The sequence below is a fragment of the Peromyscus leucopus genome, chromosome 17, assembly GCF_004664715.2.
Source record: "Peromyscus leucopus breed LL Stock chromosome 17, UCI_PerLeu_2.1, whole genome shotgun sequence".
Taxonomy (NCBI): Eukaryota; Metazoa; Chordata; class Mammalia; order Rodentia; family Cricetidae; genus Peromyscus; species Peromyscus leucopus.
Genome location: NC_051077.1, coordinates 10,580,267 through 10,601,361, shown reverse-complemented (window position 1 = coordinate 10,601,361; position 21,095 = coordinate 10,580,267). Strand labels below are relative to the sequence as shown.

The 21,095-nt window shown below is 50.0% G+C and overlaps 1 protein-coding gene across 15 annotated transcripts in view; it reads right to left on the bottom strand.

Annotated features, from left to right (window-relative positions):
• Ank1 (ankyrin 1) overlaps nt 1-21,095 on the bottom strand; it is a 189,442-nt gene that overhangs the window by 55,497 nt on the left and 112,850 nt on the right. For all 15 annotated transcript variants that reach the window (XR_003736434.2, XR_005093074.1, XM_028887805.2 and 12 more), the window contains exons 3-12: nt 11,917-12,015; nt 9,556-9,654; nt 8,676-8,774; nt 7,735-7,920; nt 6,713-6,811; nt 6,269-6,367; nt 5,849-5,947; nt 2,199-2,396; nt 866-964; nt 368-466 (exon numbers count right to left, since the gene is read on the bottom strand). Coding sequence is in view for 13 of the 15 variants with exons in the window: in XM_028887805.2 (XP_028743638.1) it covers nt 368-466; nt 866-964; nt 2,199-2,396; nt 5,849-5,947; nt 6,269-6,367; nt 6,713-6,811; nt 7,735-7,920; nt 8,676-8,774; nt 9,556-9,654; nt 11,917-12,015 (1,176 nt within the window). In the remaining 2 variants the exon portion in view is untranslated. The remainder of the gene's footprint in view (nt 1-367; nt 467-865; nt 965-2,198; nt 2,397-5,848; nt 5,948-6,268; nt 6,368-6,712; nt 6,812-7,734; nt 7,921-8,675; nt 8,775-9,555; nt 9,655-11,916; nt 12,016-21,095) is intronic.

The window sequence follows — 21,095 nt, the reverse complement described above, 5'->3', positions numbered from 1 at the left end:
GGTAGGATTGTGTCCAAGAGCTGGAGCTGCCCAGCCAAGTCTGTCTCTGCCTCTCTTTCTCCCCCTCTCTCTCAGTAGTCTAGGTAAATGTGAAAGGAAACCTCGGAGGTAATGAATATTCAAATGTGGGGATGTACTTCCAGATTGCACTTATAGAAGTTCCAAAATAAAACTCTAAAGATGTACAGTTGTGTGACAAATTTAACTGGGGAAGCATCAATAGAGAGGCCTGCTCGCCCCGCTCCCGACACCTTTGCTATCCCGAGAATCCCATTTCTGTGGGCGGAGAGAACAGGGACCCCCTTCCACAGCTTCCCTCGGAGCCGTGGACCAGAGCCAAGCGCTCTCACGGTCTTGGAGAACTCACCACATTGGAGACGTTGGGTGACGCTCCCCGCTGCAGTAAGTTCTTCACAATAGGAAGGTGTCCCATGAAGGATGCCACGTGGAGAGGTGTCAGTCCAGACTAGAAGGGACAGAGTGGAGTGTGATGAGCAGGAAGGAACTTGCTCCACAAGAAAGAGCAAGCCTCAGTATCTTATGCTCTTCTGTTGCTGGAGAGCTCCAGGAACAGCTACCTGAGACAATGGACTTAGACCGGGCGGGCTTGTTCTCAGGAAGATGGCCACAGGGACAAAAAGCTCTGGCAGAGAAGTGTTACCACTTCACAATTCAAACCATCATTTCCCGTTGTGACAAGTCCTCGTGTCTGTGGGTCCCCTTGGTCCAGCCCCTTTTGAGACATGCTGACATGTACATGCCCACGCACGCATGCACACCAACAGCCACACAGAGCCATGGAGAACAACCCCGCAAGGCGATGGAGGGGGGGCGGGGCTGAAGGCACGCCTACGCTTTCTCCTACCTCAGTGACTGCGTCGATGGATGCGCCTGTCTTCAGCAGCAGCTCCATGACGCGGATGTGGTTTTTCTTGCAGGCGATGTGTAAGGGGGTGAAGCCATTCTGTAGCCCACACAGAGCACACAGATCAACTCAGACAGTAGTCAGAGAACTGGAAAGGCATCCTGCCCCTTCCCAGCCCACCGGCAAGCACTCATAGACCGCGGCGGGATAGACCATGTCACTTCATGAATAACAACAAACAGGCATTCCCTCTCTTTACACATCAAGCATATTTCTGAGCATGATATTTGGGAACATTTTAAAAAGATTCTTTCATATTTCTGGATACACTGAAAGAGTACTTTTTGGAGGCAAACTACTTCCTTTCTATTTGACGCTGAATGAAATGGATTCTGCTCCACAGCATGCTACACTGGCATACCCTTCCACAGGGACAGGGTTCTGTCTGTCTGTCTGCCTCTTCTGTACTTCATAGGGCAGTGCTTCTCAAACAAGGTCAGTTTTCTGGGGGTGGGGTGGGGCTGTAGCCATGTCTTTTCTGTCACAGGTAGTGTCTAGAGGTCAGAGACAGTGCCGAACGCCTTACAATAGACAGGACAGCACATTTCAACCCTAAGGTCAACAGCCCCAAGCTTGGGAAGCCTCAGTGACCCCAGAGTCTGGTCTGTGCTCAGTGCAAGCAGGTTTGAAGGAATGAATGCTCTTTGGCCTCTGGAGGGTACCTGTCCCTTCAGTTCTCATGTGAAAATGGACAAGTGTGAGGCAAGGGTCCTGGACATGCCCTATGGCTCTTTGAACTACCCTGGTGGCCTCTGGCCTGGGGAGGAGGGGGAGGAGCACAGCCACAGGAGCACTCTGCCTTAGGTCTGAACTTGTTGCCTCCCAGGGCTGTGGCCACAGTCCCCTTGAAGAGAGGATGTACTCAGCTCAAGCCAATGCATCCTCACCCCGCAGTAGGTTGAAGGCCAGGCCTGCTTCTAAGACGTTACTGCCTCTCAGCCCTGAGTCTGGCTGGGGCCCCTGAACCCACGTGCATATCATAAACATCACTTTCAAAGTCAGAACTCCTGGGGATAAACCCACAGTGGACCTCAGCCTATGGGCAAAGCTTTGTTCACAAGTGCAAAAGGCTACACTCCCCAGATATGGATTGCAATATAAAACTTCCATGCCCTATATGCTCTTGCCTATGGTACTGCCCTGGGTACAGAGCACCCTTGCAGCTCTGTGCTCCCCACCCCCATTCCATCACCCTAGCAGCACCCATGCAGCTCTGTACCCCCCACCCCCATTCCTACACCCCAGTAGCCCTCCCATAGCAGCCGCCTCTCACCAGGGCTCTGGAGTTGGGCTTGGCCCCTTTGTCCAAAAGAACCTTGGCCACCCTGTGGTGGCCACAGTGGGCTGCCACGTGGAGAGGAGTCAGGTGATCCAAGGTGATGTCATCAATCTCCGCATTGTATTGCAATAGAAGTCGGACACAGTCGAGGTGGTCTCCCTGAGCCGCCATGTGAATTGGGGACAAGCCATTCTGAAGGAAGAGAAATAGAGCAATGGCGGCAAAGCCCCAGGGACAGAGCAGGGGACTAGGGACAGTGGTGGCAAGGCCATGTCCTCCTTGTCGACACAGTTCTTCAGTGTGGAGCCCAAGTGAGCTTGGCCCTGACAAAGATGTTCTCTCCCACCTAGCCAAACCCTCCAGCCTTTCCAGCCAGCCCCAAACCTTCTAGCAAGGCCTCCCTGACCACCCTGGTCTCCCCAGGGCTTTGCTGGTCCATACTCAGTCTGATCTTATTTCTGCCTTGGCCAAATCATTGAACTTGCAGGTGCCATCTTGGGCACGTCTTTTCTCTTAGTTACAAGCTCTACCTCATTCTTCCCAAATGCTCACAGGGTCCAATAAGTACACGCAACATGCATGGTGGGCCTTAATTCATGTGTCTTTGAGTGGAAAAAGGATGACAAAACAGGTTTTAGATCTCTCTAAAATTTTTAATTGAAAGGCATTCCCATTCATTTATTGGGTGTGTTTGTGAGGCGGTGAGAAGGCATTGTCTGCCCCATGGTGCATGTGTGGTCATTCATACCCTAGAACCTAGAGATGAACCTGTCTCTGGCTTCTTCTGAAGCTTGACAGAAGTGGTTTTAAATATATATATATTTTAAATTTCTCTCCTATCTGTCCTAGGCTCTGAAGACTTTTTAAAAGCTTAGCTCTTGTCCTTTCAGTAGGCTAGGATGGGAAAAACAGGGGCTGGTTTAGAGCAGACACAGGCAAACTGAACCTGGGGCCAACCCAGCATGTCGTTTGGGTTGTAAATATTCTTTTTTTTTTTCCCTTTTATTTTATTTTACAATACCATTCAGTTCTACATTTCAGCCATGGATTCCCTTGTTCTTCCCCCTCCTGATCCCCTCCCATTCCCCCCAGCCCACCTCCCATTCCCACCTCTTCCAGGGCAAAGCCTCCCCCGAGGACTGCGATCGACCTGGTAGACTCAGTCCAGGCAGGTCCAGTCCCTTCCTCCCAGACTGAGCCAAGTGTCCCTGCATAAGCCCCAGGTTTCAAACAGCCAACTCATACAATGAGCACAGGACCCGGTACCACTGCCTGGATGCCTCCCAAACAAATCAAGCCAATCAACTGTCTCACCTATTCAGAGGGCCTAATCCAGTTGGGGGCCCCTCAGCCTTTGGTTCCTAGTTCATGTGTTTCCATTCGTTTGGCTATTTGTAAATATTCTTTTAATATTTCCTTTCATTTTTACTTATGTGCCCGTGTGTGTCTGCACAAATGCATGCTGGTGCCCACAGAGGCCAGAGAGGGTGTTAGATTCCCTGGAGCTGTTGGTTACAGAAGATTGTAAGCCACCGGATATGGGTGTTGGGAAGTGATCTTGGGTCCTGTGTGAGAGCAGCAAGTGTTCTTAACCACGGAGCCATCTCCCCAGCCCATCAATATTTTATCGGGACACGGTCACTTGCCTACATATTGCCCATGGATATTTTTCTGCCCCATTGGCAGATTTTTTAATTACAGCAATGAAATTGTCTGCAAAGCCAAAACATGTTTGCTTACCTGGGCTTTTAGATAAAATGTTGCTGACTGCTAATCTAGATAAGAACTTTTGCCTCCAGTATGGGTACCGCAACAGATGCCACATGTACATACTAGCACACTCAGAATCAACATCTCTGATTGTAGAGAAATGGGATCCTGGGTCTGCGTGATGACTCATATCCATCGTCAATGTGTCTGGATTTTCAGTCACTATGGAAATACCTCTGGTATTTTTGAGGGTGTTTCCAGAAAGGTTTAAGTGAGAAATGAAGACCCAGATATGGGAGGCACCATCCTGCGGGCTGAGGTCCAGGACTGACTACAGAAGGAGAGAGAGGGCTGAGCACCAGCATTCACCTCTCTGCTTCCGACCATGGGTGGCATGTGACCCACTGCCTCATGCCCCTGCCGCTAGGCTTTCTCCACCATGATGGACTCAAAATTCAAACTGTGAGCTAAACCAGACTGTTCCCTCCTGAACTTGTCATATATTCTGTTCTAGCAACAAGAAAAGTAACTAGTGCAGAGAAACTGGTACTAAGAAGTGTGCCGTTTCTGTGATAAATCTGACACAGAATTCCCAGGCCGTTAGAACTGTTTTGCAAGAGAAATTTAGTAGATTTCAGAACTCCAGGCTAGAGAAGTCCCAGAAGGCTATAAAGAGGGCCCAGTGGGCCCTGCTTATGAGAGTGTGGGAGACTAGAAAGCTGAGAGGGATGGATGCAGGTAGTGATGGCCCAGCTCATGAGGTTTCAGAGAGGAACAAGCTCCCTTTCACGTTATAGTCTGCCAAAGAATCTGGCTTCTTTCTACCGTGTCCTGAGAACTTGGGTGAGGCTGAATGCAAAGTAAGGGATGAATTTGTGTGGTGGAAGAAATCTCAAAATAGGTGTTGTCTTGGTTACTCATGCAGGTCTATAGTGAGCAAGAGAAGAACTGCAGAAGAGAAAGATAACGAAAATGTGTAGTTCAGCAGGAAAAGGAATTTCAAGTTGTAGACACGGTGGTGGAGAAGCAGCAACAGCTGTAACTGCCAGCCCATTAAAGAGAAAAAAGTCCTTCTTGCTCTGGAAATGTAAATTGATTCGGAAGGGGAGAGCCTCTGAACACCGGATGCCACTGAACAGGGGCTCCCTGCTCACAACTTTTAAAGGATCACCCTGGCAGGCACGCTGAGGCCAACACAGCTGTGCTCCCGGGGTCTAGCCTGGCCCCAGAGCTGGGCAGTGCTGCCCATGGGTTAGCTTCATAGACACAAAAGAGGCAAGACAGAGGGGCTTGTGGAGTATGGTGCCACAGTTCCAGAGACCACTTAGGCCCAACAGTGTGAGGCAGGGTCAGACTCTCTGCAAGGAGGCCCCGAGAGGCCATCGCATGAAGTCGTGAAGATGAAGTGTTCGTCGGTGTCCTCTGAGGAAAGCTGCAAGCCCCGAGTCGTGCAACCTCGAGAGAGGGGCTCTGTGTGCCGTAGGCGACGGAGCCGGAGGGGCAAAGACATACAACCTCAACACCAGGCCAGACGTTGGACACAGAGCTGTAGGATTTGGTGTCTGCCCTACTGGGTTCTACTCTTGGCTTAGTCTGATCTTCCCTTGCTTCCGGGGTGTTTTCCAGGGAGGTTTATCTGAAGAGGGAACACCCCCTCTGGATGTGGGTGACACCATCCGTGGGACTGGGACCCCAGACTGCATAAAGAGCGCCAGCATCTGTCTTTCTTATTCCTGACTGTAGCTCGGTGTGACCTTCCGCGGCTGCCCTGGCCTCACTGCCACAAGGGACCGTGTCCCCTACAGCCGTGAGCCACCCTGAACCCTTCTCTCCTTAAACGGCACTTATAAAGACATTTTGCCACGGCAACAAGAAAAGTCTGGCTGACCTGGAGCGCCGCCTGCCAGATGGCGCACCCAGGAAGGAGCACGCACCTTGGTTTTGGCTTGGATGGGTGCCCCATGGTCCAGCAGGATCTCTGAGATTCTCACGTGTCCATTCCGAGCCGCACAGTGGAGTGGCGTCAATTCGTCCTATAGAAGAGAGCGGGGAAACGGAACGCCCCAGAGACGGCCATCAGTGGCTAGGTGGCACAAGTCTGTCTGTAACACCTTTCCCAGGCGTGGACGTTCTGGTTCTGCCTGCAGGCCAACTTGGCACAACTTTAGCTTGGGGGTTTGTCACTGTCCCCTGGTGCACCCAGCGACGGCTGCAGACCACTCAGGGAGGGAGGCAGGCGGCACATCGGGAGCCTGTCACCCAGTGAGACTCAAGAGCAGAACTCACCCCCCCACCCCACCCCCCACCCCACCCCCCGCCGCCCAGTCCTGGCCCCGAAGGCTGCTGACGCCTACCTTGGTCCTTGTTTCTATCTGAGCCCCTCGGTCCAGCAGGAGTCTCACCATGATCACATTCCCCCTGCGGGAGGCGATGTGCAGTGGTGTGATGCCATTCTGGAGGAAGGAAGCAGGGGGGTGTGTGTCAGAACCCGGGGCTTCTTTGGAAAGTGGCAGTGTGCCTGCCGCTCCCTAGCGCCTGCCCGCATCTCCTGACTGCCGCAGGACAGCGATGGGAGAGTCAGGACCTGGGAGGACCTGATGGTTTTGAATTTCCTCCAGACAGAGCTGGTGGGAACTGAGAGACAGGGGATCGGTAATCTCCTAGCAGGAGGTCTTAATAGTCACCGGGACTCTGGCCCCCTAGGCATTTCTGAGACACAGGTAGATTCCCAAGGTGACAGAGAGAAACAGGGGCACCCCCAAACTCTGGACAGTGTGCAGAGACTCCAGCGGGGTTACCTGAGGTGTGAAGTTGACACTGGCCCCCCTGTTGAGGAGCAGCTGGGCCACGTTGAGGTTCTCGTAGTGAGCTGCGATGTGGAGGGGTGTGAATCCCGTCTGGGGCGAGAGAGAGGGGAGACTCACTCGTCACATACTGGCACCTCTGTCCCAGAACCAGCTCAGGTTTTCTAAACAAGTTAACGGGGCCCAACACACAGAGCGGGGCTTTGGCCAATGGCAAAATCTATGGACGGCGTGGAGAGATGCCCTCCTGGCAAGCTATATCCAAAGGCTTACTGCCACCTGAGAGCCACTTCTAGCCTTTGCCTATGGCCAAGGCAAATTATAAACTGAGGTCACCTCTCATGAAGAGATTTTAGTCACCGGTGAAGGTTTATGGAGTCCATGACTGCCAGCCCCCTAACAGGGTGTGTGAGTCAGCCATCTGGCTAGAGGGTTCACCACTGTCGTCCTGATCCATATCCTTAGACCACATCCAAACAAACCCCGGGGACAGGGATGTGGTAGAATAGGTGGAGGGAGGGACCGTGTGAACAGGTCAAGCAGTCTAGCTGATTGAGGGACAGCCGATGGCCTAACTGGATGAGCAGTCGTTAGTAACACTTTAAATACCCCATCTCCAGGAACCCCACTTTATATCTTCCCGCTCTCCTGCAACTGGAAGTGATGACTATTTCATCCAGCAAAGACAGCGGGAGTAAGAAGAGGGGGACGACCCAGAGCCCCCTCTGGGGTGCAACTTCATTCTGGATGGAGGCCCACCCTGCCCTCCTGGGTGCTGTTCTGAATGCCCCAAGTAGCCAGAACCATCTCGGCTTTCTCCGGGGATCTGAGAAATCCCCAGGGCTGCCCACTAAGCCCTTCCACATTGCCGCTGAGCACCTAAGGCCCAGGCTTCCTCCCCATCGTCTCTGGTCTTGGAAAAACACTGGGAACCGAGGGAGCGTTGGGCGCACCGTCGTCCTCCAGCGCCCCGGCTTGCTCTCCCTGGTGGAGACGTGCACCCTGGCTGCCCTCACCTTGGAAAGCACGTCTGGGTTGGGGTCGTTCTGCAGGAGCACCGCCGCCGTCCGTGTGTCGTCATTGCGGGCTGCGATGTGCAGGGCGGGGAGGCGCACTTTCCCTTTCGTCCCGTAGTTGATGAGGTGAGCCACCACGTTCTCATGACCCTGCTGTAGAGCCACGGCCAGCGGAGTGAAGCCATCCTGGTCAGGGGAGAGCAAAGATGGGATTCCAAAGCCCTTCGCGTCCTCCAAGCTCAGCTCAAGTGCCACCTCCTCCCGGAAGCCTTCCTTTGCCCCACGGCACTCAGTTTTCCTTTACCTCATGCTTGAGGTAAGGTCTGTCTGTGTGCTGTGAGGGTGTCTGACTGTGTGTCGTGTTCGCAGTCTGACTGTGTGCCGTGAGGGTCTGACTGCGTGTGTTGTGTTTTTTGCAGTCTGACTGTGTGCCATGAGGGTCTGACTGTGTGTGTCGTGTTCGCAGTCTGACTGTGTGCCATGAGGGTCTGACTGTGTGTGTCGTGTTCGCAGTCTGACTGTATGCCGTGAGGGTCTGACAGTGTGTGTCATGTTCGCAGTCTGACTGTGTGCCATGAGGGTCTGACTGTGTGTCGTGTTCGCAGTCTGACTGTGTGCCGTGAGGGTCTGACTGTGTGTCGTGTTCGCAGTCTGACTGTGTGTGTTGTGTTCGCAGTCTGACTGTGTGCCATGAGGGTCTGACTGTGTGTCATGTTCGCAGTCTGACTGTGTGCCGTGAGGGTCTGACTGTGTGTGTCATGTTCGCAGTCTGACTGTGTGCTGTGAGGGTGTCCAATTGTGTGTACCACGTGTTTGTTGTTTGACTACATGCTAAGGAGGTCTGAATGTGCATGCCCTGTTTGCAGTCTGACTATGTGCCATGATCACTGTATGTACCTGAGACACTTTCAGTCCAGAGCATGTTGCTCAAAGGAACTTACTTCTGTGGCTACATTCTGATTGGCTCCGTTCTCCAGTAAAAACTTCACCACCTCCAAGTGGTTCTCCTGGGCCGCCATGTAGAGGGGGGTAAAGCCTTTCTGCAAACCCGAAGAAGAAGCCATTAAAACGGTGGGAAAGACATGAAGACAGGTGCAAACCCTCTCACTGGGAGGGGGGGATGTTCTCTCTTCATACCCTCACTTTGCTACAAACCACTGCCTCTGGAAGATTATTACCCAAGGCCAAGAGGGAGAGATGATCCATAGAAGGGTTTTGTCCTTCTCAAACATCCTCCTCTACTTAAAAAGTTGTTTCATTTTCAATTATGTGTATCTGTGATGGGTGGATGTGTGCATGTGAATGGGCACGTCAGATCCCCGAAGCCGGAGTGACAGGTGGTTGTGAGCCACCTGGTGTGGGGTACTGGGAACTGAACTTGGATAATCCGCAAGAGCAGTACATGCCCTTAGCTGCTGATTCAACTCTCCAGGCCCCCCCACCAACCAAGCTTAGACCCCTACCTATGGTATATGTATATGGTATATGTGATGGACCCACCTATGGTCCATTCATAATTTGTGATTTCACCAGTTTACTGAACCAAGATGGAGTCCACACTGACCAATTCTCCATGCTAAGGATGTGTAGTCTAGCCTTGGAAAATTAACACAGAATGCCTGTATTACTGCTTGGAGACATGGCAGTAATAAATCTAGTCCTAGCTACAGTGTGTGTGTGTGTGTGTGTGTGTGTGTGTGTGTGTGTGTGTGTGTGTGTGTGTGTGTAAAGTACACGGCAGCCAATGTGTCTTCTACGTAGCCTAAAACAATTGTGTAAGTGAAGAAGGACTTTCCTGTCCCAGGAATCAGGGAGCCTTACCTGAGACTGGGCATTGACATTGGCTCCATAATTGACCAGCTCCCGGACCACCTCATCCTGACCAGCAAGGGCAGCGATATGCAGAGCGGTATTCCCCTTCTGAAACAGAGGCAAGGAACAGATTTTCCTCAGCCTGCTCAAGGGATTGTCACGGGGAGGAAAATGAAGATACTCGTTGGGAAGACCCAAGGCAGAAACATCTGTGTCCATACCCATCCAGTCACTGATCATGAGAGACTAGAAAAGCACAGAGAACAACATCCTCTTCTCTCTCTCTCTCTTTCTCTCTCTCTCTTTCTCTCTCCTCTCTCTCTCTCTCACACACACATTACACACACATCACACACACACACACACACATTACACACACACACATCCACACACTCATCACATCACACACACACATCACACAGATACATAAACACATCACATACACACAGAGACACAAACACATCACACACATCACATCACACACACATTACACAGACACACACATCACACACAGAGACACAAACACATCACACACACATTACACACATAGAGACACACACACATCACACACAGAGAGTCACAAACACACCCCAACTGCAAGCCTCAAGAAGACCCCTGGACCTGTAGGGCAGTCACAAGACAGGGGTGTGATCCTCTGTGTTAATGGAAAAACAGAAGAGATGTTTTAACTCTGTTTTGATTTACAAATAAGCGATTTCTCCATGTTTAAGGAGCCATAGAACCTATAGGAAGAGGAGGGTTGGGTCAGCACCGTGTGAATTTGTGGGGTGATGTGAGCGGTCTACTCCACCCTTAACCACCCTGAATCTGGGCTCTAGTTTCTAGGATGGAGAGGGAGGAGAGAAGTCAGAGCATCCATCATTCATGTTTGCATTCATGAGCCCAGCTAAGGAACTGGGGTGGGTTTTACCTTCTTACTTTGTCTTTATTTCTAATCTTTCCTAAGCCTGGGAGACCCATGGCAATGTCACAGTCTGTCTGGTGTCTCCCCTAGCCTAAGGTTTGACTTTCACCTTTGCTACCCCTCCTTCCTCTATGGCATCCTAAAGCTTTGCTGGCATAGAAATGTCTATAAATAAACTCTACCAAGTAAGTATTCGTCACAAAATAAAAACCAAAGAGGAGGATTTGGAAAGAGTGACATTTACTCAGCTCTGGGGAAATGCCAGGGAAGAGAGGCTGCAGGTTTATGGCTGGGTACATTGGAGGTCAGTAGCTACCCCCTGGTCCCCGGGAAGAGCAGGTAAAACAGTCGATTGCTATCAAGGGGCTGGAAGCAAACGCAGTCCCAGAGCGTAACTCCGCTCACTGCACCGACGAGTGAGCGGGGAATGACACGAAAATTAGCGAATTTTACCAGGGGAATGGATTCCACCTTCATAATATTTGGGAATTCATTTCATACAAATTATATCTGTTCTCTACATATCATTCAGCTGCATTTCCTGCCTCAGAGGTGGCAGGGTGCTGGCTGCAAAGAGCTCAAAGTGAGGCTGTGCTCGGGACACCATTTGACAAGCGTCGGAAGGGAAGTGAGAGGTTACAGCCACTCGGGCAGAGAGACAGTGACGTGGGGAGATGGAGCTGGGAAGACTGGGGACAGCGGGGCACGGCAAAAGGAGATCATCTTAATAAACGAACTGCGTGTGTATAAGAAATAAAGCTTGTTTTAGGGGGTGGGTGTAGGTCAGTGGTAGACTGCGTGTTTACCATGCACGAAGACCAGGGTTCCCCTACTAGCCAAGCACAAAACATTATTTTTGCAATCTATATCAACTGATGCTTCTGTGCCAAACACTCCCTGATAAAAGGGAGTGCCGTCTCCGGTAACCAATTGGGGAGAAAATAGATTTAGGGCTGAACAGGAAGATTTGCTAGAGAAGGACAAATCAGAAGGTCCAGGGTTTCTTCAGTGACAACACCGTCACCGTCACTATTTCCCACCCAATTCTTATGCAGGGTACTTTATGTGCATGGGCTCAGTTAATTGTCACACCAACCCTGCAAGTAAGTGTCCTCATCCCTATTTACAGGGGAGAAAACTGAGGCTTCCCAGTGGCCAAGTAACTTGCCTATGGTCACAGAACTCCCGGTCCCTGTGTGAAGCAGTAAGAAGCCACCATAAAAGGGTCCTGGTTTCAGAATCCAGTGAGAGGTTGGAATAAAGGGCCGCTGACTATCTGGAAAGAGGGTTCTGCCTTTTCAGGTGGCACCCGAGACTCAGAGAAACAGGATGTGACGGATGAGTAGCATTCCAGAAATCAGGACCGTGCTTAGGCTGGTTTCCAAGCCACAGTGTGAGGAAACACACAAAGGCCCAAGGCTTGAATTTTCAACCCCGCTTCTTACCTTGGTCGTCGTTTCTAGAATAATCTCTTTGTGCAGTAGCTCAACCACCATCTTCACGTGGCCCTCCTTAGACGCCAGATGCAAGCCGTTCAGCCCGTTCTGAGAGGAGCAGAAAGGTGGGAAGGCTTTGGTTAGTGACACCAGCCGCTCTTCCGTCCTAAGGACTGGGTATGGTGTATGGGGGAGTGGACGGCTGAAATGCAGGGACACTAGGTGGGTAGAGCTGACAGGGAGAGCCGCCAAGGGAAGGCTAGCTAGGAAGGTCAGAGCACCAAGGAGAGCAAAGACATTAAAACAGACACACTCTGGACAGGAACCACATGCAGGAACATTCTCTGAGAGCCTACAGGGGACTTGGAAGTGTCCAAATGCACACATGTTGAAGGCTTGAAGAGGTAGAACCCTTAAGAGCAGGGACGGGGGGTTAAGAAAGAGGCAGGTGGAATACAGCTCTCTTTCTGTCTTTTGCTTCCAAGCTGCCACAGCCCAGCAATGCTGTGGGATGGTCTGTATGTCAAATTACACTGATTGGCCAGTGGCTAGGCAGGAAGTATAGGCGGGACTAACAAAGAGGAGAAAAGAAAGAACAGGAAGGCAGAAAGAGTCACTGCCAGCCGCCACCATGACCAGCAGCATGTGAAGATGCCGGTAAGCCACGAGCCACGTGGCAAGGTATAGATTTATGGAAATGGATTAATTTAAGCTATAAGAACAATTAGCAAGAAGCCTGCCACGGCCATACAGTTTGTAAGCAATGTAAGTCTCTGTGTTTATTTGGTTGGGTCTGAGCGGCTATGGGACTGGCGGGTGACAAAGATTTGTCCTGACTGTGGGCCAGGCAGGAAAACTCTAGTTACACAGCAACCTCTTTGACCACAAAATCATCCTAAGATGTACGCTGTCATCACAGGCCCCCCAAGCGATGAGACCGAGTGACCTTGGACTGACATTATGAACCAAAATAAACTTTCTGGTTTTCATTTATTAAGTTTATTTTCCCAGGTATTTTGTCATAGTGGCAGACAGCTGACCACTGATTGATGGGAAATCCCACTTAGTTGAGGCTACGTGAGTCCCTCAATGGAAAAACCAGTGTGAAAACGGCCCCTTTGTTAGCTCATCATTTCAGGTGCCACCAAAGAGGCTACGCCCAATCATCAGTCTCCAAAATCAGAGCTCTTGCCAAGATATGAAAGTTCTAGTCAGCCTTAGCTGCTACTGTGCCCCTTAAAGCCGTGCGGCTCAGGATACATCTCTCAGTCCGTGCTCCCTTCTTTCTGGTCTCTGACCTGTGTACTTAAAGGCCCTGGAACTTCCTGGCAAAATCTGATATCAAAAACTCCTATTTGTTGGGTGGTGGTGGTGGTGGTGGTGGTGGTGGTGGTGGCGCAAGCCTTTAGTCCCAGTTCTAGGGAGGCAGAGGCAGGCAGATCTCTGTGAGTTCAAGGCCAGCCTGGTCTACAGAGTGAGTTTCAGGACAGCCAGGGCTACACAGAGAAATCCTATCTTGAAAATACCAAACAAAACAAAACAAAACAAAACAAAAACCCTGCTACCTAGAGGCTGGTAAGAAGGCATTTGCCATCACGCCTGATGACTTAAGTTTGGTTCATATGATGGAAGAAGAGAACTGACTCCTTAAAGTTGCCCTCTGACCTCCAATATGCTTATAGAGTGCATGTGCCCCTCATCCCAAATAAATACATTTTTTTAAAAAGGTGTTACCCAGCACTACAGATGATTCTGACAATGTGATGGCATGAATTTCAGTTCCATGGATGAGTAGGATCCATAAAGCCAGAGGTTCTAGTCAGCAGATAATCTGCACTCATTGTCTCCTCCACTGTGGTCAACAGCCCTTTTCTCCTGTTTGTTTTGGTCAGTCTGGTTTTAGTCCCTCCTTTCCTCGACCTCCCCCAGCCTTGGAGCTGCCGCAGGCTCTTGCCAATCAAGATAAGGCTTGACCACTCTGTGATTTGAGGCCTAAGACTCACCTGTCCTGGGAGTTCCTGCACCCTGGGCCCCAGAAATCCCCACTCCCCTCTTGGGTCAGAGCACACGGTCAGCTTCCCACCAAAACACAGCTCTCTACCTGGGGTCCGTGCTGCCTCTTAGCACGTGACCACAGGGAAGCGTCTCCTGGGGATGCATTGAGGGGTAGGGAAACAGGAGGGTTGCAATATATCAACCTATGTTCTCTCTAGATCAGGCCTGCCCAGCCTGCAAGCAGCCAGTGAGGACAGCTAGCTGAGACCTTGCTGGGTTGGGACACTCCTTACTCTATGTGTACACACACACACACACACACACACACACACACACACACACACACACACTGTGCCACTGTATGCACATATGCAGATGAGTGGGTAGGACTAATGGGAATGCCCCTTTACCAAATTGTTTCCTCATGAAAACACCTGACTCTGGCTATCACGTGTCTTTCTCTTACAGGTTGTGTACAACAGTTACCACAGAGTCCAACACCAGCTGTGTGGATTTTTCCTCTCACGGTGTAAATAAAATTATCAGATCAAAGATTGGCTAGATCCAGTGCTGGTAACCGGAGAGAAATGGCCTGAAGGCAGGCCACAGCCTGGACAGGAAGTTAGGACAGGGGTAAGGAACACTGGACACACACACACACACACACACACACAAAAAAAAAAAAAAAAAAAAAAACCCACTGTCTGTGTTCAATTTGCAAAGCACAAATGAACTAAAAAGCCACCCGTCCAATGAGGGGGTGCCTGGGAAGTCCCAGAACTTTCTGCAGCTGCTCCTGTTTGCGGGACAGGTTTGATGAAGATCTTGTTCCCTTTTGCAGACCTGTAGACAGAGATCTATCAACACTACTCTGGAAGGCTCCAAGCCCTGGCACGTGGGGCTTCTGGGGTCTGGTGGTGGGATTGTGGTCGTGGCTACCCTCTGCTTACCCCAGGAGATGGTTCTGGTAGCATGCCAGCCTGGATGTGGCTCATTTACAGCTTGGCTTGGCAGCTTTGCCACCTAAATGGTGGGTATTGATTGGTCCTGAAAGCCTCAGAGCTGCAATGTTGACGAGGCTAGGAGGAAACGTCTAACACAGCTGATGCTCTGGGGGTGGTTTTCCCTGCTCTTCGGAGCCAGTGTGAGGACCCTAATCCATAGGGATGCTGGATTTCTGACCACAGAAAATTGGAGGCAAGGTGTATTAAAGGCTCTGGATTATACCTTTCATTCACAGTTTAGCAAACCAAGGCCCAGAGTGGTTAAATTAATGAAGTCACATAATCCTGCTACATCACAGCCAGATGAAAGCCAGCATGGTTTGGGGTGCCCTCCTCCCAGGAGCTAGCTCACTTCTGTTTGATCAGATAAATAGAAGCACAGTTTACTTTTGATTACAGTCACAACAACCATCCCCAGGGTCTGGTTGTGACCTCTGTGACTGATCTTGATGGCTCTACTCACTGTTGTGGTCTTCAGGAGTCTCCCTTTCTCTCCTCCCCAGTTTGTAAGCCTTCCAGAAGCCCACTCCTGGCAGAAGAAAGGGTCTTTCCTCCAAGAGGGTCCATTTGAGTGGTTCTGCATCCCAAAGTGTATCTCACCCTCCCTTCCAGATTTTCCCTCTTCCATCTCTTTCTTCTTTGTGACTTTGTCTTTCCGTGTGTGTGTGTGTGTGTGTGTGTGTGTGTGTGTGTGTGTGTGTGCATGCTCACATATGTGTGGTTGATGAGGTTAATGTCAGGAATTTTCGTTGACCACTCTTCAACCTTACGCTTTGAGGCAGAGCCTCTCAATCAAACCCAGAGCCTCATTAGGCTGCTTGCTGTCAATGCCCCCATCTCTGACTTCTGAGACTGAGGCTGGAATCACCGGCTACCATGTTTGCAGAGCACTGATGTGGGTTCTGACGATCTGAGTTCAAGGACCTACTGCTGCAGTGCCAAGTGTGTCAACTGCTGAGCCATCTCCCCGGCCCCCTAGCGGTCTTTGTAAGTCACGTCCGTTACTACCAATAGATGTAAATTATGTCTATGACTCAGGTGGTTTGAATTCAATGTCCTCATCTGGGCCACAGAACCCAAACAAGCCCTGTTAGGCACAGGCAACCAGGGTATGCAAGAAACCCTGGAGTCAGTGTGCAGCAAAAGACAGGAGCAAACGCCCGCTTCAGCGGCAGTGATTCTGAGTGCTGAGCGTCTGCCCGACCCCAAACACTGTGCCAGCCGACAGCGCCGGGCAGTGTGCTGTAGGTGATTAAGAAACAAATGTTTTTCTCTTGAAGAACTAACTCACTGTGGGTGGGGATGATGCAGGGACAGATACACACAAGAGAAATACCCTACATGCTCTTACAGGCATGCATGAATCTGTAGCACAGAGGAGGATCGGACTACTCTTTAAGAAGTGGTGGTTTCATAGCCAGACAGCCAGTTCATGTGACATTAGGGTGTCGAGTTCATTTACAATGGCGAAATGAAGACACCATATGTGACACTAAGTTCTAAGCCCACACACTGACACATCAGAAGCCAAGCTTCCAGCCTCCTCATCACATGTCCCTTTCCTTTCATGAGGCAGCTGAATCCAACAGGTACACAAATGCTCCAAGCCCCAGAGGCCAAGCTCTTTCCAGGAGCCAACTTCAGAAGGTGGAGGGATGATTGGCCGCCGTGACTGACCAACCAGCCCAGTATCTGAAGCTGAGGGGCACCTGGGGACCAATGTCCTGCCATGTGTTCTAAGGAGCCCTCTGCCTTACTAAGTGCATAACTAGTCCACACAAGAGACTACTCTCAATACCAAAACAGCATCCTGTGGATAAATACCACATTTAACGCTTTCCTTTTCTTTAAACAGTTTTTTTTTTAATTGCTCAAGTGTGAAGAGGGAGGAGTACAAATTATGTGAACTATTTGTTCTTAGCTGTGACTATGGACAGGGATGAACTGTAATTTACCACCTCTTCATAGCCAGGAACCATATGCTTTTACTTCAGTTAAATCAAATGTAAGTTGGTTGCCAAAAGTAAGAGGCAGCCTGCTGGATCTCTCCTTAGAACTTCAGCTACTCATCCAGCCTCCACAGTCGCTTTCTCCTGAAGCCAAATGGCAGACAGGCTGCTGAGGGATTAGGAGTGGGATGAAGCGCATACTACTTCTCTCAAATAGCAGAGTGTAGACGATAAGCACACACGAGTTCAAGAGACACGAGATTAGGAGCTTCAGTTAAGTGAGACGCGCAGCTGCTCCTGGCCATTTCCAGTCATGCTGTCCTGCAGGACACGAGCTGGCCATCTTCTTCCTGCAGACCCCAAGCACTAGACTGTGGCCTGTGTGCTAGACCACCTGAGATGCTTGTGCTCTTAGTCGCTCCACTCTGTTCTTTCCCTTCTGCTTTGTTTGAACATGAATACTTTCTTCTGATCTCTTTCAAGTTCTAAGTCTTACCATGCTTTTGTCTAGTCTACTGATGATACTGTTGAAAACTTCTTTATCACTAAGAAAGTGTCTTGTTTTTTTAAATCACTGTCTTGCATTAGGCTCTTCCTGGGACTTTCTATCTTTTTGCTGAAATTCCCCATCCATTCATGGATGTCATTCATTTCTCCACTGGATTCATGCACGTGTCAATCACCTGGGTCTTCTCTGAGTCTGGTTCTGTTGAATGCTTTGTCTCTTGACCACAGTTTGTGTTTTGTCTTACGTGTATATTACATTAATGATTCTCAATTGATTGCCAGGCATCATGTATAAGAACAAGAGACATGAACGCATGTGTCATTTATGGCTGGAAGCAGATTTGATTCATCTGTGGCATGGATAGTCAGGGTTAGAAGTTGCCCTGGGTTTGAGTCTCACGGTGTCTCGTCTGTCAGCCTCTACACTCTTCTCCAGGGAAGCCGCAGTCATCCTGAGTTTGATGTAGGAGTCAGGGTCTTAGAAGGGTTTCAGTGTTCCTGATCTCCCAGCTTCCATCTGTTCCTGGTACCTGTGTTTCAGGTAGACTCATTTCCTTGCTTGTACTTCTCTCCTAGTGGCAATGTGTTCTTCCTGGTGACATAGACTGCTCCAGCTTCAGTCTTAATCAGGCTCTGCATGTCTGGTCATCAAGGGTAGGACACTTTTTTTATTACCCCTCCTCTGCTTTACCTGGTCTGTACTGGGCTTGGATGGGTAGTCGCTGCATGTCTTCATATTCTCTAGCAGAGCCAGAGACCTGCTTGTTCCTGGGGTATGACCCTGGGCCTAGGACAGTTGCTGGCCTCCCCAGGTTTCCAGGCTATCTAGAGACACTGACATAAACCAAGCAAGACTGTCTCCTGTTTCTCAGCAAAAGCAGTCTGTTTTTGCTCCTCCTTGGAAGGATGGTGTCTTAGTTAGGGTTTCCATTGCTGCTATGAAACACCTTGACCGTAAGCCAAATTTGGAAGGAAAGGGTTTATTTGGCTTACAGTTTCACATTGCTGGTCACCACTGAAGGAAGTCAGGATAGGAAGTCAAACAAGGCAGGAACCTAAAGGCAGGAGCTGATGCAGAGGCTGTGGAAGGTTGCTGCTGACTGGCTTGCTTTCCCTGGCTTGCTCAAACTGCTTCTTGTAGAACTCAGGACCATGAGTCCAGGGATGGCACCACCCACCATGGGCTGGGCCCTCTCCCACTGATCACACATTGAAAAAATGCATTACAGATGGGTCTCACGAGGGCATTTTTTCAGCTGATGCTCCCTTCTCTCTGATGACTCCAGTTTGTGTCAAGTTGACACACAAAACCAGCCAATACAGACGGCATCCATGTGAAGTCCGGAGTATGATAGCGTATCTGTTTGGTCTCAAGAGAGGAGTCTGGGAAGTCTGCAGGGCTATTGTCTTCTACCTTCCACTAATCACACCCTGAACTCCCTAGGCCTAGGGAGCTTCTCTATGGTATCCAATATTTCCCATGAGCACTCAATCAAGGCATGGGGTCAACAATTCAATGTAGATCTCTTGACCTGGAGGAGTTGTCGGGATTTTGCCTCGCAGAGCTCTCTGTTTCTACATGCGCTCTACCAGCAGGATGCATGATGGTGCATGTGGGCCTCTCCGCATGGTTTTGGCCTCTCTGGAATCCAGATCACCTGATTACCTTACTCGCTTGACTCTCAGCTGAGTTCAGGAAGATTTTTGGTTTGTTTTAGGTTATCTGTTTTGTTTTCCTACAATTAGGGTGACAGCAACATCCTTTGGAGCTTCTATATTCTACACTCTTCCTATCCTGAGCTTGAAGACCCCTGGGCTCCAGACACTTTCCGGCCACGATGGCCTTAACGAAGAGATGGTCTCTTTGAGGAGCAAAAATCTTCACACTGCCACCCACCCACACCGGCTTTCCTCTTGTGCTTTGCCCCCCCCCCTTTGGATATAAGGTCCATTTGAGAGCATTTTGAGAAGCAACGTCTGGAAGAGGAGGACAGCCCAGCGAGGCGGCGCAGCTGCTCCCAACAGTTAAGATATTCTCAAGTCACATTCAGCCTGCACGATTTAACTTGGAATATTTTCTTGTACCAACTGTGAGAGATTCCATTGGCAGAAACACGATTTCAGACATTTGTTCTCAGTAAACTGTTCCTCTGTTTAGCTCCTCTGATTGCCCCAATTACACTAATTGATTTCCAAATGTACAAATACAGTTGACATGTCACTGGAAATTTAGCACTTCTCCAGTCAGGAGCAGAAGGGAAGCGTCAGACGGTAAGCGCTGGTATCCTGAGGTCCCACAGTCCATGGGAAATGGCAGAGATGTCTCAAAAGTAGATGCCGCTGGTCTCCGAACACACAGCCCTCATGCTTCCTGTTCACCCACTTCATCATATTCATGGAGCACACAGCCTCAAACTGGATCCTCTGACTGAGGGCTCACGGCCCCCCTTCCCACCTCAAAGTTTGTCCGGGTTAGGGCTACTATTGCTGTGATGAAACACCCTGATCAAAAGCAACTTAGGGAGGAAAGGGCTTATTAGCCTTATGCTTCCACATCACTGTTCATCATCGAAGGAAGTCAGGACAGGAACTCAAACAGGGCAGGATCCTGGAGGCAGGTGCTGATGCAGAGACCATGGAGGGTGCTACTTACTGGCTTGCCCCTCATGAGTTGCTCAGCCTACTTTCTTATAGAACCCAGGGTCCCCAGCCCAGGGATGTCACCACCACAGTGTAACGGGATCTTCCCTATCATTCACTGATTAAGAAAATGTCCTACAGGCTTGACTATAGCCTGATATTATGGAGACCTTTTCTCAATTGAAGCTCCCTCCCCTCAGATGACTCTAGCTTGCGTCAAGTTGACATAAGACTAGCCAGTACCAGGCTCTTAAATCTAGTCATTCCATACCTATGTTATTCCTGGGAGTGAAGCTGAGACTAAGACTATACCAAGACCGTGACTGGGAAGCCATGGCTTTGTTCAGCCACACTTACTATCATGTATTGGGTTCACTTATTAGCTCAGTTTCTTGCTCTCCAGGGGAAGTTTCTGATGAGTAAGAACGGGATTGGAGTCCCAGGAATAGCAATAGGGATGTCAAGGAAATAGGGGGCCCAGAGTGCTGAGAGGTGGGATGGGAAAATCCTGTTGTGGTGGTTTGAATAGGTATGGCCCCCATAGACTCCTGTGTATGAATGCTTGGCCCATAGGGAGTGGCACTATTAGGAGGTGTGGCCTTGTTGGAGGAAGTGGGTGTCTATGGGGCGGGCTTTGAAACCTCCTTTGCTCAAGCTAGGCCTAGTGTGATAGTCTCCTGATGCTGCCTGTGGACAAGAAGTAGGACTCTCAGCTCCTTCTCCAGCACCACGTCTGCCTGCAGGCCACCATGCCCCACCATCATGATAATGGACCAAACCTCTGAAACTGTAAGCCCTCCCTAATTAATTGTTTTCCTTTGTAAGAGTTGCCGTGGTCATGGTGTCTCTTCACAGCAATAGAAACCTAAACTAAGACACTTACATGATTGTATCATGGTGCCATATTCCCCTTTACCAATGTAGCCAGTAAAGAACCAATAAAATGGAGCTGAGGATGTAGCTCAGTGGTAGAATGCTTGCCTAGCATGCATGAGGCCCTGGGTTTGATTTTCAGTACTGCAGGACAAACCAAAACACCTTAGTCAGGGTTTCTACTGCTGTGATAAAACATCATGAACCAAAGGAATTTGCG